At 49.8% G+C, this 18,065-nt stretch overlaps 1 protein-coding gene across 2 annotated transcripts in view; it reads right to left on the minus strand.

Moving 5' to 3' along the window:
• CELF5 (CUGBP Elav-like family member 5) overlaps nt 1–18,065 on the minus strand; it is an 82,072-nt gene that overhangs the window by 15,903 nt on the left and 48,104 nt on the right. For both annotated transcript variants that reach the window (XM_081846281.1, XM_081846280.1), the window contains exons 4-5: nt 5,520–5,648; nt 3,184–3,263 (exon numbers count right to left, since the gene is read on the minus strand). In XM_081846281.1, the coding sequence (XP_081702407.1) occupies nt 3,184–3,263; nt 5,520–5,648 (209 nt within the window). The remainder of the gene's footprint in view (nt 1–3,183; nt 3,264–5,519; nt 5,649–18,065) is intronic.

The raw sequence follows: 18,065 nt of genomic DNA on the forward strand, positions 1-18,065 counted from the left end.
CCATAACAGTTCGGAAAGCAAAATTTAGTGGGTGAATTGGTTCGATTAAATAACTTTTTTTTAAAAAAATGCTACCGGTTAATTAGGCAACTTGGAAAAAAGTTTATTTTTAAGCACAATAAGTGTGGGTGGCAGCCATCATCTTTAAAAAGGCATTTCGGAACCACCACCCACCCTGAGCAAGAGAGGAGCTCTAAGATGGAGCTGGCTGTAATGCAGATTATTTTTAATTATTGCATGTACATCCCACCGTTTCCTGCAAGGGCTTCAAGGAAATGGTTTCTCCCTCCTTCCTCATTTCATTCCCACAACGACCCTGTGAGGTAGGTTAGGCTGAGAGGCCATGACCTACCCCCAAGGGTCACTGAGTGAAGATTTGAACCCAGGTCTTTCCCAGGTCCTTGTCCAATGCTCTAACCCAGCCTTTCTCAAGCTTGGGCCCCCAGGAGTTGTTGCAATACAACTCCCATCAGGACCAGTGGTCAGGGATGATGGGACTTGTGGTCCCGCGGCATCAAGATTGAGAAAGGCTGCTCTAAACACTGCCTGTGGCCTTTGAATACGTTCTTTTATTACAAAGCGAGAGACCAGGACAGACACGGCCTGGACTACAACTCCCATAAGCCCCAGAAAAGCAGGGCCAAGGGGAACCGGAGCTGGCACAGTGAGGTCTCCTTCATCGGATGGGAGCCCTATAGGTTGGCCTCCATTTGTCTCAAGAGACTATTGAGGGTGCCTATGGACAGGTGTGTGTGTGTGTGTGAAGTCCAAACGCTGTGTTAGCAGCACTGAAGCGACCGCCCTAGGGACCAAGCCTGGGCAGCGTGTCTGGATAACCCGTGAATCGCGGTCCAGGACCAGTCCAGAATCAGAAGGTTCTGCTGGGAGTCAGTCTGACAGGGCCAAGGCAGGAAACCAGGCAAGGGCAGGTGGAGGATCTAGCACACAGCAATGTTGCTCCCGAAACCTGGGATAGGGTCCAACAGCCTTTTATCTTTGTCGGGGTAACGGCCAGTCCTGATCCCCCAGCGACTCACCTCCCTGTCTCGCCCGAAGACGAACACTCCTCCTGCGAGTACTCAGGTCTCTCCTTCTCTCGGACCTGAGTCTCTGCAGCTCGGGAGATGTCGGTGGGTTACTAGACCCAGGGGCCGCCTCAGCCTCCCCTGACCCAACTGGTAGTGGAGCAGCTGTAAGCGATGGCCCAGCTGAAGGCAACGAGGTCATCCCCACATCTGGAGCCAGGGCAGGCTCAGGCCCCTGACTCAGCCCAGCTGGTGTTTGTTGCAGGGGAACCTGTGCAGACTGGGACTCATCAGGATCAGGCCCCAGACTAGGTGCAGCTGCCGCCCGAGGCAAAGGATCTGGTGCGGACTGAGACTCCTCTGGCTCCGAGTCCAAGTCTGAGTCCCAGGCCATCACATTGGAGGTCCTGGGCTGCCCAGACGACAAGAGCTCCATCTCGGTCTCACGGTGATGGTTCCAAGGAAAGCAGAGCAAGACGCTTGGGACCAGCTTGGCTGCAGGAGTTTCTGGAAGGTGTACAAGGCACCATCCAGCCGCCTTAGGGATTTCACTCTGCTTTTGTGGAGAGTTTACAAGTGTCCCTATTTTCCAGGGACAGTCCTGAATTTACAGAAGCCACCTTTGGTTTCTGATTTGGTGCCGCTTTTTCTTGGGACGTCCCTATTTTCATTGGAGAAATGTTGGAGGGGATGGAGTTATGCGACCCCTGAGCCAAGGAGATAAGTAACTATAAAGGTAAATGGTTGAATTCTGGTGCTGGAGGAGACTCTTGAGAGTCCCCTGGACTGCAAGAAGATCAAACCTCTCCGTTCTGAAGGAAATCAGCCCTGAGTGCTCACTGGAAGGACAGATCCTAAAGCTGAGGCTCCAAGACTTTGGCCACCTCATGAGAAGAGAAGACTCCCTGGAAAAGACCCTGATGTTGGGAAAGATGGAGGGCGCAAGGAGAAGGGGACGACAGAGGACGAGATGGTTGGACAGTGTTCTCGAAGCTACCAGCATGAGTTTGACCAAACTGCGGGAGGCAGTGGAAGACAGGAGTGCCTGGCGTGCTCTGGTCCAGGGGGTCACGAAGTGGCGGACACGACTAAATGACTAAACAAAGGTAAATGGTAAAGGACCCCTGGATGGTTAAGTCCAGTCCAAGGCAACTACGGGGTTGTGGCGCTCATCTTGCTTTCGGGCCGAGGAAGCCGGTGTTGGTCCACAGACAGCTTTCTGGGTCGTGTGGCCAGCAGGACTAAACTGCTTTTGATGCAACGGGAAACCAGAGCGCACGGATATGCCGTTTACCCTCCCGTCACAGCAGTACCTATTTATTTACTTGCACTGGTGTGATTTTGAGCTACTAGGTTGGCAGGAGCTGGGACAGAGCAACGCGAGCTCACTCCGTCGCGGGGATTTGAACCACCGACCTTCCAATCGGCAAGCCCAAGAGGCTTATAGCTTTAGACCACAGCGCCACCCACGTCCCACTGTAAGTAAGCCTTCAGAAGATAACCCTGTATAGGGAAGTTTTTAAGTGCTTAATGGGAGGTGGTAATAATAATAATAATAATAATAATAATAATAATAATAATAATAATGGAATAGGACATTCCTATTTTTATTGGAGAAATGGTGGAGGGCATGTGCTCCTGAATCTGTTCTTCTCTCAAACATGTCCCGTAAGACGGGGGGCGGGGGCGGGTTTGGATCAGAGTTTTCCTTCTCCCAGATGGGCTCCTTTCTCTTGTGTCTGCTTAGGTCTTCCTTCACCACCACAATGTCATGCAGCAGCCCAAACTTTAATCTGGGTGGAATCTACACACATATTTAAAAAAAACGCTGCAAAAACACTTTAAAAAAAAAACGTTTTGAAAAATAAATTGAATTTTGCATAGCTCCCTGTCGCCACCTAGTGTTACATTTGTACATTGCACGTAAAACGCTTTATTTGCAGCTGTATAGCTGAGTCCTTGCATAGGGCAGCACTGGTACCCCCAACAAACCTCCCACACGGATCCGCCATATTGTGACTCGTTTTCCCATCAGTTGTTCCCCTCTGGAGGATTTCGACTCGCTTTGGGCAAATGGTGGGTTGCGACGCTGGCTCGCACCCCAAAGGAACCCGACCACCCACCCACCCACCCCAAATTCTGACGGTACCTTACTCACAGGCATAGTTTGGCTGCCATGAAGGGCGTGGATCGCTGCCTGGGCCTCCGTGTGAGAGGAGAATTTAACAAAGGCACAGCCTGGAGGGCATCAGAGGAGACAGAGAGAGACAGAAGAGGAGGACAGAAAGGAAAGCTGCAAGTGAGAACAGAGCTGGAGGAAAGTATAGTTTATGGAGCATTGGCCTGTTCAAATGGGAGGGAAGAATCCCATGGACCCCTCTCTGTGCAAAATTCCCATGGCTCCCCACCCTACTTAATTTCCCATGGACCCCTCTCTGTGCAAAATTCCCATGGCCCCCCACCCTACTTAATTTCCCATGGACCCCTCTCTGTGCAAAATTCCCATGGCTCCCCGCCCTACTTAATTTCCCATGGACCCCTCTCTGTGCAAAATTCCCATGGCTCCCCACCCTACTTAATTTCCCATGGACCCCTCTTTGTGCAAAATTCCCATGGCTCCCCACCCTACTTAATTCCCCATGGACCCCTCTCTGTGCAAAATTCCCATGGCTCCCCACCCTACTTAATTTCCCATGGACCCCTCTCTGTGCAAAATTCCCATGGCCCCCCACCCTACTTAATTTCCCATGGACCCCTCTCTGTGCAAAATTCCCATGGCTCCCCGCCCTACTTAATTTCCCATGGATCCCTCTCTGTGCAAAATTCCCATGGCTCCCCACCCTACTTAATTTCCCATGGACCCCTCTCTGTGCAAAATTCCCATAGCCCCCTGCCCTACTTAATTTCCCATGGACCCCTCTCTGTGCAAAATTCCCATGGCCCCCCACCCTACTTAATTTCCCATGGACCCCTCTCTGTGCAAAATTCCCATGGCCCCCCACCCTACTTAATTTCCCATGGACCCCTCTCTGTGCAAAATTCCCATGGCTCCCCGCCCTACTTAATTTCCCATGGACCCCTCTCTGTGCAAAATTCCCATGGCCCCCCACCCTACTTAATTTCCCATGGACCCCTCTCTGTGCAAAATTCCCATGGCTCCCCGCCCTACTTAATTTCCCATGGACCCCTCTCTGTGCAAAATTCCCACGGCTCCCCACCCTACTTAATTTCCCATGGACCCCTCTTTGTGCAAAATTCCCATGGCCCCCCGCTCTACTTAATTCCCCATGGACCCCTCTCTGTGCAAAATTCCCACGGCTCCCCACCCTACTTAATTTCCCATGGACCCCTCTTTGTGCAAAATTCCCATGGCTCCCCACCCTACTTAATTTCCCATGGACCCCTCTCTGTGCAAAATTCCCATGGCCCCCCGCTCTACTTAATTCCCCATGGACCCCTCTCTGTGCAAAATTCCCACGGCTCCCCACCCTACTTAATTTCCCATGGACCCCTCTCTGTGCAAAATTCCCACGGCTCCCCACCCTACTTAATTTCCCATGGACCCCTCTCTGTGCAAAATTCCCACGGCTCCCCACCCTACTTAATTTCCCATGGACCCCTCTCTGTGCAAAATTCCCATGGCTCCCCACCCTACTTAATTTCCCATGGACCCCTCTTTGTGCAAAATTCCCATGGCTCCCCACCCCACTTAATTTCCCATGGACTCTATTCATCCCAGGAGCAACTCCACACTACAAGCAAGCTTATGGCATGACTTTTGAGCCATAGACGACCTTCCAGCCACACAAAGCTTATAAGTTTTTACACACAGAGAGAGAGAGAGAGAGTGTCAAGGAAGAGTCATTATCACAGTTCAAATACTCGGGAAGGTGTGGTTTTGAGGGCCAGGCAGAGAGCCCTGGGGGCCACATTGGGTTCTCCAGCCCAAGGTTCCCAACTCTTTTCACACACCATAATAACATGCAACCCTGCACAGCACATCAAGAAGGTGTTTTCCCCCCTCTTTTACATTAGCCAATAGCCTTGCTGAAAGTATAAGAGCACTGCCACCAATTATTTATTACAATGGCTCTCCAAAACTCGCCAATCAAACCTGGCAAGGCATAAACGCAAAAGCAAGAGGCTAGTCCTCAAGGTGAATGCCTTTTTGCTATTGTTTCCCCCCCGTGAGAGATGCTGTGAGGCACCCGAGTTCAAAGAATGTAATAATAATAATATTAATTAATAATAATGCAGCCTGAGGACAGCCAATTCCCAGAGTTCTCTGCGGAGTGCTTTGGAAGTGAAACCAGTTTCAAAACGGATTGAATTTGCAAACAACTGTTCCCTTTGAGAAGAGGTCAAGTCTGTTCTTGAAGGGACAGCTCAGCTAGCAGAGCACAAGACTCTTAATCTTAGAGTGGTGGGTTCGAAACCCACGTGGGACAAAAGATTCACCCCCCATCCTAGATGGACGGAGGACCAGAGACTGACCTTTGCTGTTGCCGTCCGGCCCTCTGAGCACCGTGCATTCGTCAATGACGCCAAAAGGTTCAAAGAGGCGCAGTATGTCTTCTTCCGATTGCTGCTTGTTCAACATTCCCACAAAGAGCTTCCTGTCCCCTAGAGGGGAAGAAAGAAAACAAAACCACAGAACCATCAACTTTCTGTGGGTCTCTCAGGAAGGAAGGGGAAAAGATGGGACAATCCACTACCCCAAGGAACCCCAAAGATACGAGTTTTGCAAAGGTGTTGTCATTCTCTTTATCTCTGGGTCTTGGGTTCAAGCTCTCTATATTCTGAAGGGGGGGGGGAGGGAGGTGATGGAGATCCCTAGTTCCCTGTATAGAACGACAGTTTCCAAGGGGGAAAGGAAGGACACAACAATCATGTACATTTAGCAGCATTTAATGATGAGATATTTTGCAGCAGTTGCGTGTTGAGTCCCACAATGCCACCCACCAAAAAATTCACACTTCACACATGATTTTTTGTTTAAGGTTTTTGGCATAATTTTGGCCACAACTTTATTAAAATACAAAAAATGTGAGTGGTTGCTTAGGCATTGGTTATGACTATCTGTCCTTGCCCTCAGGGACAGAGCTGGCAATCCGTACACCAACGGAAGCCAGTGTGGGGAAACAAGTATTGGGTGAGAAAGTGAAGCTGGGCATCAGTCCCGCACTTCTCACCCTCATGTTCCTGTGGGGCTTGCATGGCCCAAGTCCAACGCCATGAACAAGGACGAAAAGAATGGCAAGCCCCTGGATTCCTTTAACGGAATTCCCTCCGCATCATTTGGAGGGGTAGGCACTTACCCCTCCAAGCACCAATTTAACCAATGCCTAACCGCCAACCTTACAAGTTGTGACGATTTGCTATGCAGTAGGCAAAAACCAAATGGCACCAGCCAATCAGCCAGATGGCAAAATTCCTACCAGGCCCCCGCTCCAAGGCGAACGACCCCATGACAGGCATAGCAAGGTCAAGCGATATGAAAAAACCACCCTATAAAAGGGAGGGAGGGCGGGTGATCCGGTGCAAAATGGCCAAGAGGACGTCCTACGTCTGGCCCCTGTATTTAAAGACTCTGACCCCTCCTCCAAATTGGCAACAATCAAAACTCCCCGGCAACCCAAAGTTAACCACTTAAAGGCTTGGGTTCCTCACCAAATTTGCCTAGTCACTGCAAGGTGGCCTGTTTCCCCGACCACAACACGTGCTCTCTGTTATGGAGAACACGCTCTACGAAGCCACACAATGTGTGCGCCTGTTTTTAAAATTACGGGTGTTTCTGGCGCTTATCGATTTGAAGGTATGTTTCAAAGGGCATGGCACAATAGCTTGTGATATCTCAGAAACCAGAAGGATGGCTTCAGTGCCCCTACCTGAGGATTGCCATACGTTCATTCAGAGCTAGAATACGGCAGTCTGAAACAGCGTCCAGGCGGCAATTGTTGTAATGTCTTGGAAAATGAAGACATATTGGCAAATGTCCTAGACAATATTTGTGTCCGGATTTTCACTTTTTTTGAAATATGGCAATCCTACCCATCCTACATAGGGGATGCGGGTGACGCTGTGGTCTAAACCACAGAGCCTAGGGCTTGCCGATCAGAAGGTCGGCGGTTCGAATCCCCGCGACGGGGTGAGCTCCCGTTGCTCGGTCCCTGCTCCTGCCAACCTAGCAGTTCAAAAGCACCTCAAAGTGCAAGTAGATAAATAGGCACCGCTCCAGCGGGAAGGTCAACAGCGTTTCCGTGCGCTGCTCTGGTTTGCCAGAAGCGGCTTAGTCATGCTGGCCACATGACCCAGAAACTGTACACCGGCTCCCTCGGCCAGTAAAGTGAGATGAGCACCGCAACCCCAGAGTCGGCCATGACTGGACCTAATGGTCAGGACCTAATGGTCCCTTTACCTTCACCCTTCCTACGATTACCAGAAACAGAGGTAAAAAGGTAAAGGTAAAGGACCTCTGGACGGTCAAGTCCAGTCAAAGGCGACTATTCTCACTTTCAAGCCAAGGGAGCCGGCGTTTGTCCACAGACAGCTTTCTGGGTCATGTGGCCAGCATGGCTAAAACGCTTCTGGCACAACGGGATGGAAACCAGAGCGCATGGATACGCCATTTACCTTCCCGCCAGAGTGGTACCTATTTTTCTACTTGCATTTTGATGTGCCTTTGAACTGCTAGTTTGGCAGGAGCAGGGACTGAGCAACAGGAGCTCACCCCGTCGCGGGGATTCGAACTGCCGACCTTCCGATCTGCAAGTCCAAGAGGCTCTGTGGTTTAGACCACAGCACCACCCACGTCCCACCAGAAGGAGAATAATACATCATGCAGGATAGTAAATGTTGATGAGAAATTATGCAAAGTAAGAGAAGTCCTATACAGTGGTACCTCGGGTTAAGAATTTAATTCGTTCTGGAGGTCCGTTCTTAACCTGAAACTGTTCTTAACTTGAAGCACCACTTTAAATAATGGGGCCTCCTGCTGATGCCGCACGATTTCTGTTCTCATCCTGAAGCAAAGTTCTTAACCCAGGGTACTATTTCTGGGTTAGCGGAGTCTGTAACCTGAAGCTTCTGTAACATGAGGTACCACTGTATATGGGTACATCTTCCACAATTCATTATAGGTCAACAAACCCACAGCTTTTCTTATCGGAGAAAGTGGGTTATCTTGCACCGAATATGCCAATGGCTGCACTTGAAAGCTTTGCAAGAGCTGAGCTACCCGATTAAACGGCTTCTCCTGGCAGGGCCTCTTCTTCACTCTACTAATGAAGAGGGAGAGTGTCTTTGCATTCCTTCTGGGCTGCTGTTTCTGGGCTTCAGAAGACACTGCAACCAGTTATCAGCAGGGCGGATTTAGGTAAAGTGTTTGGGGGGCATATTTCTGGGGATGACAGCTCCACGGGGTATATTGCATCCTCTCTCTCTTTTTAAACCCATAAGAGGAGTCATCTTGGCAAACGGATAAAAAAATGTGACATTCCCCCAGTGGGGTGCCGCACAGATGCCCACGGGGGCGTTGACAAAGGAAAGGAACGTGTTGAGGAACCATGCAAGGAATGCCTTATTGCAAGAGACAGGATCAGAGGGTCTGCCTTGAAAGGGGAGCGGATTGGAGGTGACGTGTGTCAGGAGGAATTGCAAAGGGGGCAGGATCTGTTGGAGGACGCAGTGACCTGGAAAGAGATTGCTTCTGTTTTGATTTTGGGAGATGGGCTGTGAGGCACGGGGTTTCCCGTCCCCAAGCTGCATGCTGCGAGGTCCATTGCAGGCTGGGGGCAACTGCCCTGCATGAAGAAGGTTCCAGGTTCACTCCCCAGCAGTTTCCCCAGGTAGGGATGGAAAGCCTGCCTTGCCTGAAAGACTGGACAGCTGCCGCTGCCAATCAGTGTAGACAAGAATCAGCTGGGGGGACCATTCATCTGTCTAAGAATATTGCTTTTTTAACTTGGGGAGGGTGTCCACAACAACAACAACAAATAAATTACAGTGGTACCTCTGGTGCTTCGGGTTACAGATGCTTCAGGTTACAGACTCCGCTAACCCAGAAATAGTACCTCGGGTTAAGAACTTTGCTTCCGGATGAGAACAGAAATCATGCAGCGGTGGCCCCATTAGTTAAAGCAGTACCTCAGGTTAACAGTTTCAGGTTAAGAACGGACCTCCGGGACGAATTAAGTACGTAACCAGAGGTACCACTGTATTGCTGTTATTTCTTTCTTATTAGTAATTTTATTCCTTTATCTTTTTGGAAAACTACAATCAAGCAGCGTATAGATTTTATGAAATGTATAAATGCTTTTCAGGGGCCAAAACCCCCCACAAAAATGCAACAGATCTAAATTCTGTGCAGGCTATGCACAGAACACTCCACGCATTCCGGAACAAAATGTTGTGCGTGTGTGCAGGCCTTAGAAAAATACTCGCATTTTCAGCATTTAATTATCTCAGTTTCTATTTTTGGTTATGTAGCCTTTTGCACTATTATATCCTCACTGGAGCTCAGTGTTTTTGAGAAGCGAAGGCCTGCCGCTGAGAGCACAATCCCATTCTTGAGATTTTTTTAAAAAAGGAATGGATCGACAGGTAGGGACTCAGGAGAGGGCCTTCTCGGGGGCGGGGGGGCTGCTCCCAGGCAACTCCCTCCCTAGAGAAGTTAGACGGTCACCCTCCTTCCTCTCCCGCCGGCAAGGAAGAAGAATCTTGTTCCAACAGGCTTTGTGGAACTGACTGCTTTCCACAAAAGGGCTGGAGCAGTGCTGTTTTTATTGTAATCGTTTGCATAGTTTGAACAGATTTTTAGGTACAGGCAATGACTGTTTTCCATGGGGGGGTGGGTTATTCATTCCTGACCACCACCTTGCATCAATAGTGATTATGCGAATCTCCTCTGTCTATAGCATTTATTGGCTTTTCAATGACCAAGGCAGCCGATTAGCGGACCCCAACAGCAGATCAGGCATAAGCCCGCTACACTATGGTTACCAGGTTTTTTTCAATGAATCCGGGGACCCTTCGGATTCCCCCCCCCAAAGCTGAGTAGCAACAGGGAGTCAGTAGTGGGGATGGTGAGGCAAAAGACCCTGGGCCCAAGCACACATGCATATTGTATAAAGGTGCAAAGCCCTTCTTTCGCACCCTGTGAAAAAACTGGGCAATGGCTGCCCGCCCATGACTCCCAAGCCTTCCCCGATCTGTCAAAACAAAGGGGGAAGGAGATCGGGGGAGGCTTGGGAGTCATGGGTGGGCGGCATGCTGTTACCCAGTTTTTTAAAAACTCTGCGCATTTATGTTTCACAGGGTGCGAAAGAAGGGCTTTGCACCTTGCCCGGCAGAGAAACTGAGCACCTTGCGCCCCTCCTGGGAAATTGCCACTCCCAAACCTCTCGCATCAGTCAAACAAAGAGGGAAGGGGGGGCAGGAGATCTGTACCACCGGACGTCCCCGGTTCCCCTTCAGCAGTGGCGACGGCTGCAGCAGTCAGCAGCCTGGAGCCAGCCAGAGCCAACTGCACTACCAGGCTGGCTCCGGGCTGCTGAGGCTGCCGCTGCCACGTTTCCCGGGGACAGATTTGCAAATCTGGGGACATTCCGGGGATGGAATTGGTCCAGGGACAGATTTGCAAATCCGGGGGCCGTCCCCAGGAACAGGGGACGTCTGGTAACCCTACGCTACACCCCCACCACACCCCCTTTTCCGGCCACTTCTGGGTTGCGGCAATGCGCACAAGCGCACATCAGTTGGATGTATGTACATTGGTTGTTGCCTGTATATATGGTCTTAACTCTATCAATGTTTAATTTTTTTAAATGATTGTGCGCCCCCCCCCCGTCCGTGTTTTTAACTGTACTATTAAAAATAAAATCTGTAAGCTGTTTTGAGTCTGTAGGTGCCAGTTCCATGGTTACACCCACAAAATCCCCCACGAAGGGGCCAGGCACCCACAGATTTCACTGCCAACGCCATGCACGGCGCATGGCAGCCAGAGCCCCGGGCACCCACAGTCGCAGGACCAAGCTGGCACCCCTGCTTGAGTCCTTGCCGGGGGGGGGGGAAGGTGGGGTATAAATATAACAGCAACAACTGGCGATAACCTGCTGCACATCTCCCTCTCGCTTGCTACGCCAGTGGGAGCAGGAGAGGGGGGAGAGGGGGCCCCTCCCCGATGAGTAAGCCACCAGAAGCACACAAAACCTCGCTCTGGGATCTCGCTTTCTGCATGTGACGCAGGCAGCCCCGAGCGGAAGCCCTGCCTGAACCGATTAGTCTCGCCAGGCTGGGCAGCCACACTGCTTGCGACAAGCGCCGTCGTGGCAAGCCACATGCCCACACGAACACGGCTGCGGAGTGGGAAGGAGAAGGGGGGAGTGCATGTGTGTAGGGTCTGCTGCTGTCCCCTCCTAACCTCACCCCCTCCACCCCCCAGCCTGCTCCTTTATTTATTCATCTCTAGCAAAGCGATTGTAATTATGATGGCCATGTGTGGGTGGCGATATGTAATATTTGCATGAAGCAAAGACGCTGCGCAGCGGCAAGGAGCTTGCAGTGGGTTCATCTTGTGGGGTTTACTGAGATACACAGGGCAGAAATATCCCCCCCACAGTGACAGGAGTGTGGGGCAGAGATTAATCCTCTCTCCCAGGTGAATGAATGGTGTCTGGGAGAAAGCAGAGGGCTGCTTTCTTGGGTTGATTGCTCCCAGTGCTGCGCTTAATCTCAGGTCGTGGGTTTGAGCCCTACGTGGGGGAAAAGATTCCTACATTGTAGGGGGTTGGACTAGATGACCCTCGAGGTCCCTTCTGACTCTGCAATTGTATGATTCAGAGTCTCCTCCTAAGCCCCATTGGGTGGTGCCAAAGTAAGAATAGCTACATCACAGGGACGGATGATGTAATAACAAAATTTAAGGCCTTATATATATAATAAATGTTCATAAATGTACCAACCAAGCACGTACATAGATCAGCACAGGAAGACCGGACTGAAACCATTTTGACTCCCAAACTGACCAAATGTTTCTCTGCAACAAGGGAGGAGGTGAAAAAAACTTACAGGAATTGGGTAATCACCATCTCAAAGGAATGGCCAGACTACCAGGAAAGGCAATCAGATAAGGCATTATCAGATAACCTGGCAGACAGGAAAAAACAACAACACACTCAAATTTCTGTTGTAGACCGCCTTTTCTGTGATGTAGGTAGGATGTTTGTGGGGGGTGGTCTTGGGCTACACCCGTTCTGTGGTGTATGTACGGTGTATGGAGGGGTGGTCTTGAGTTCCAGGGCAGGGAATTTAAAATGTCTATAAGGGCGGACACATCTTGGTTCCGGCTCCTCCTCCTCCTTTCCTGCGTGTGAAGGGAGCACCCTGTTGCAACAGATCAATAAAGATCAGGCTGACTAGCTGCTTTGCTTCTCAATATTCTCTGGTTGGCCTCTGTTATTTTCTCCTACCAATAGGGAACCCACATTAAGGACTCTATATGGGCTCTTGGGTACCCCATAAGGGGAAAAGGGCAGATTTTGTTTACAACAATGAGAAATTCAATTCAGAAGCAGAACTATCAAATTTGCACTTTCCGCAAGAATATGCAGATTGAAATGCAGCAGAATGATTAAAAAGCAGATGCCATTGTTAGCAAGAACCTCCTGATATTAAGAGCTCCCTTGGGCTCTCCTTCGCTGGAAGTTTTTCAACAGAGGTTGGGTGGCCATCAGCCAGGGATTATTTAGCTGTCGTTCCTGCACTGCAGGGGGGTTGGACTAGATAGCAACTGGGCACCCTTCCCGCTCTACAATTCTGTGGTTCTATGATCCTTCAAAATTCACGCTTATCTGAATTTTGCGTTGCAGTTTCCTCCAGCCAAGCAATGTTTACCAAAAAACATTTTATCAAGGTGCATAAGAATGAATATATTACTGAAAATAACATGGCATTGTGTTCAGGGAAACTGCTTGCTCAACTTCTGGGTGGAGAAATATGCTCTAAAATATTGAGGATTTTTTACACACACAACAACAACACACACACACACACACACACACACAATTGCAAATTGTTGCGGCAATGTGGAGAACTGAATTTAAGACTGGGAAGGGAATGTTCGGTGTGAGGGCTTTTCCATGGTGCCCATCCCATAATAGTTTTCTCTAAAATTGGCCATGGGGAAGACAGCCTTAGGACGGAGATGGAAGAGTCTCTGAAAACCACTTTTGAGATTTTAAGGGGAGGACAACACTGTAGGAACTATAAGCTAATATTTGATTTTATGCACAGCAACTATGTGGGCTCACTTTTAATGGCCTTGTTGGAAATCACAAGTCCCAACAAGTCCAACAAAGGCATCTGGTTCGCCACTGTGAGAGCAGGATGGTGGAAATAATAATAATAATAATAATAATAATAATAATAATAATAATAATAATAATAATTTATTTATTTATTTATACTCCGCCCACTCTGAGTGGCTTCCAACAATATATTAAAATACAGTAATGCAACATTAAAAGCTTCCCTAAACAGGCCCATGGGCCTTATCCAGCAGGATCCTCTTATATTTGTATGTTCCCTTTGGAGACCGGGGCGGGGGGGGTTGTCATCCGGACAGTCCAGGGTCTCCATATATTTGGCCAGCTTTGTTTACTACGAAATTGGGGGTGCTGTCCCAACCCATGCCAAAGTTTTGCAGCCTTTCTCCAGCATTTTGCAGCGAAAAAAATCCCACATTTTGCAGCGCCCCCCCCCAAAAAACTGATAAGTAATTGATACATTAAGCCGGGGTTCATACCCAAACATTGTCTGAATCGCTTCAAACTGCTGCCAAAGTTTGGCAAAAGCTTTGTTGCGTTTTGCAGCGAAAACCCCACGTTTTAGAGCGCCCGCCCCCCCAAACTGAGTAATTGAAACTGAAGCTGGGTGTCACAGGTATCATCCCAAGACCCAACATTGTCCAATCCTATAATAATAATAATAATAATAATAATAATAATAATAATAATAATAATAATAATAATTTTTTATTTATACCCCGCCCTTTCTGGTTGAAAAACCAGGCTCAGGGTGGCTAACAACAAATTTAAAACACTTAATTGATGCAACAAAAAGCAGCATAAAATACAGTATAAAATGTGAATAACAATAAATTCAAAATTCAAAATTCAATTTAGGGGGGAAATCCATCCAATAAACATTAGATGATCACCAGGGCTAGCTGGCTAAATTAGTTCTATTTGGGCCAGTGGTGGAGACCAGGGGAGAATTAGCTGTGGGATCCCAGAGCGGGTAATCTTCATAAAAGATGAGAGGGAAGGAAGGAAGTGGAATAAAAGATCAGGCCAGGTTGAAATTGAAAGCCAGGCGGAATAGCTCTGTCTTACAGGCCCTGTGGAAGGAGGTTAAATCCTGCAGGGCCCTGGTCTCCTGGGACAGAGCATTCCACCAGGTGGGAGCCATCACTGAGAAGGCCCTGTCCCTGGTGGAGGATAATCTAACTTCCTTAGGGCCCGGGACCTCTAAACTATGATTATTCATGGGCCTTAAGGTCCTCTGCGGGGCAGACCAGGAGACGTTCACAATAGTTTTGCTTGCAGCAAAACACTGCAAAATGAGCGAGTGCCAGCGCCACAGATCCTCTATCAAGAATCTTCCAGGATTTCAGAGAGAGATTTTGTGACCCTGCAATGCCAGACACCTGGAAGAAAATGCTTGAGATCTCATGGGAAACAGGGGATCACCCCAGGGCCTTAGAAACCAACTTGGATCAGCTCCAGATTTCTGACGATCTTCTGGTGCAGGGGTCCGCAAACTTTTTCAGCAGGGGGCTGGTCCACTGTCCTTCAGATCTTGTGGGGGGCTCGACTAAATTTTTTTGGGGGGGAATGAACGAATTCCTATGCCAAACAAATAACCCAGAGATACATTTTAAATAAAAGCACACATTCTACTCATGTAAAAACACGCTGATTCCCGAGCTGGATTTAGAAGGCAATTGGGCCAGATCCGGCCTTAGTTTGCCTACCCACGTTCTGGTGCAACAGAACCTTTTGACCCCACATTCACCTGCCTGGTCAGCAAACCTGTTGATCGAAAGAGCACCTCATTTGACACCCTCAAAATCTGCCAAAGGGATGAAGGCGAGCAATGAATATGGGATAGCTCAGCTGGCTCTAAATCTCAGGGTAGCGGGTTCGAGACCCAGGTTGGGCAAAAGATCCCTGCATCACAGGGGGGTTGGACTTAGATGCCCCTCGTGGTCCTTTCCAAGCCTTCGATTCTATGACTTTGGCACAGGTTTGGAGGGGATCCTGACTTCTGGGGTCTGTAGGTGATGAAACGGAGGTCATTTTGCTGCTGCAAATGCAGCGGTTTGACCCCTGGAAGCACACTCCATTGTCTCTCGAGACAGATGGATGCCAGCCACCTGGTTGGCCACTGTGAGCGAAGGGTGCAGAACTTGATGGGCTCCGTTGGGCCTGATCCAGAAGCAGGGATGTTCTTACGTAGGGGAGGAGAGTCAAACGAGTAGCTCTGAGACACACTGCTCCAAACTTGAGCTTGGCTACAACTTGCAGCTACGAGCATAAGAAGATAAGCCAAGGTGCGTTTCGCGGCCGGTTATCTGCGTGACCTCATTTATTTAACAACAAACACAGCCATTTCTCCCTGCTCCCCCCTTTTTAAATGCTCTTTATCGTCTTATCCTGAGTTACTCCCCACATCTCCTTCCCCCACCCCCTTCCTCTTACATCCGAAAAGCCCATCTGGCCCTGAGTTATAGCAGCCTCTGGGAAATGATGGGTTTCCATAGAAACGCTACTCCAACAATGAGAGCGCGAGAAAGAGGAGATAGTTCACTTTCTCTGCGCGCCTCCCCCCATAACTGTAGCGGGGGATGGTCAGAACCTATGGGAAACAAAAGTGGAGGGAGAGATACTGAAATTCTGTATCTCTCCATCTTTGGAGCTCGGGTGGGGGGGTGATTTAAGGGAGGCATTCGGAATGAAGTCAAGGATCAGAGGTTTAAATGCTCCCACTCCCTCTCTCTCTCTCTTTTTTTAAAAAAATGCAAATCAGGCACTGCCCTACACTTAGACAACTAGCTCTTCAGGGGAAGGGCTAAGCTAGGACTCTGGGCCCTGAAATGCTAACCTTCTACATGCAAGGGTTTTTTGTTTTGCATATAGGTAAAGGTAAAGGGACCCTGACCATTAGGTGCAGTCGTGGCCGACTCTGGAGTTGTGGCGCTCATCTCGCTTTACTGGCCGAGGGAGCCGGCGTACAGCTTCCGGGTCATGTAGCCAGCAGGACTAAGCCGCTTCTGGTGAACCAGAGCAGCGCACGGAAACGCCATTTACCTTCCCGCAGGAGCGGTACCTATTTATCTACATGCACTTTGACATGCTTTCGAACTGCTAGGTTGGCAGGAGCAGGGAGCGAGCAATGGGAGCTCACTCCGTCGCGGGGATTCGAACCGTCGACCTTCCAATCGGCAAGTCCTAGGCTCTGAGGTTTAACCCACAGCGCCACCCGCGTCCCGTTTCGCATATAGATCTGACATATAGTCATGATCATCCCAGGCGGTATGCGTATCACAGGATTGTGCTGAAGTTTGTGCGATGAAGAAATATATTTATTTTATTAGCAAAGACCCTTAACCAAAAAACCAAAACAAAACCTATGTGAGCAAATGCATTGCAACAGACCCAGCATTTTGCATCATTGGGGCAAGAGATCTGACATAACAACAATAAATAAACCATTGTTCTTTAACTCCCTCCCCCTTCTGAAAAAAAAGTGCAATGAACGAAGAATATGTGCAGATTACCGTATTTTTTGCTCTATATGACTCACTTTTTCCCTCCTAAAAAGTAAGGAGAAATGTGTGTGCGTCTTATGGAGCGAATGCAGGCTGCGCAGCTATCCCAGAAGCCAGAACACCAAGAGGGATTGCTGCTTTCACTGCGCAGCGATCCCTCTTACTGTTCTGCCTTCTGAGATTCAGAATATTTTTTTTCTTGTTTTCCTCCTCCAAAAACTAAGTGTGTCTTGTGGTTTGGTGCATCTTATAGAGCGAAAAATACGGTTGGCGCAAAGCAGAACGTGCTGGGAGGTTTTATAAGATTACAAGCAGCAGGTAGAAAAAGAGGAAATGAGGATATCAGAAAGCAAAAGATTTCTGGACAGCCTTCCAAAAGCATCTCACACCCTTCTACAATAGGCTAGTTTTACACACAGACAGACACTGATCTCCAGCCTCCACACAGACGAGCAAGAGGCATGATTCAGACAGCGGCGTAGCGTGGGTTGTCAGCACCCGGGGCAAGGCAAGTAATTTGCGCCCCCTAACCCGGGGCAAGGCAAGTAATTTGCGCCCCTAACCTGCCGCCGCTGCCAGCTTCTTCTTGCTGCTGCCTGGGCTGGGGTATTTACGGCAAGGTAGCCACGGCGGCAGCAGCGGGTCCGTGTCAGGTGATCTGAGGCGAGTTGCCGCTGGCGCTGCCGCCCAAACGACGCCGCTTGCCCAGAGGAGGAGGAGGGCAGAGAGGCAGGGAAAATGCAACATGGCCCAGAATGACCCATGCAACATGGCCCAGGCGGCGGCGGGGCTGTGAGGAGGGTCTGCCTGGCGCACCCTCCGCGGCCCTGATGCACGGGGACCACGGCGAGCGCTGAGAGCCGCTGCCTGCCGGACGCATTCAGCCCGGACGCGCGCACAGCTCGTCGGTTCCGTGAGACATGGGGCTCTGCTACAGCCTGCGCCCGAGGCTCTTCGGCGACTCCGGAGGCGGCGAGCGCGCCCCCCCCCCAGATGTTGCGCCCGGTGCGGCCGGGCCCCCCCCCTGCACCCCCCACGCTACGCCACTGGATTCAGAGTTCAAGGCCACTTTCCAATTAGGCAAAACCAAGGCTCGTGAGGGCTGTGGCCTGGGTAAGAGTTATGGGGGCCAGATGCAGGGCCTTGGAGGGCCGCATTAGGAGGTTTCCCCATCCCTGCTCTACACCTAAGTTTCCAGTATTGCACAGATC

This window comes from Podarcis erhardii, assembly GCF_964252035.2.
Source record: "Podarcis erhardii genome assembly, chromosome: 18".
NCBI lineage: Eukaryota > Metazoa > Chordata > Lepidosauria > Squamata > Lacertidae > Podarcis > Podarcis erhardii.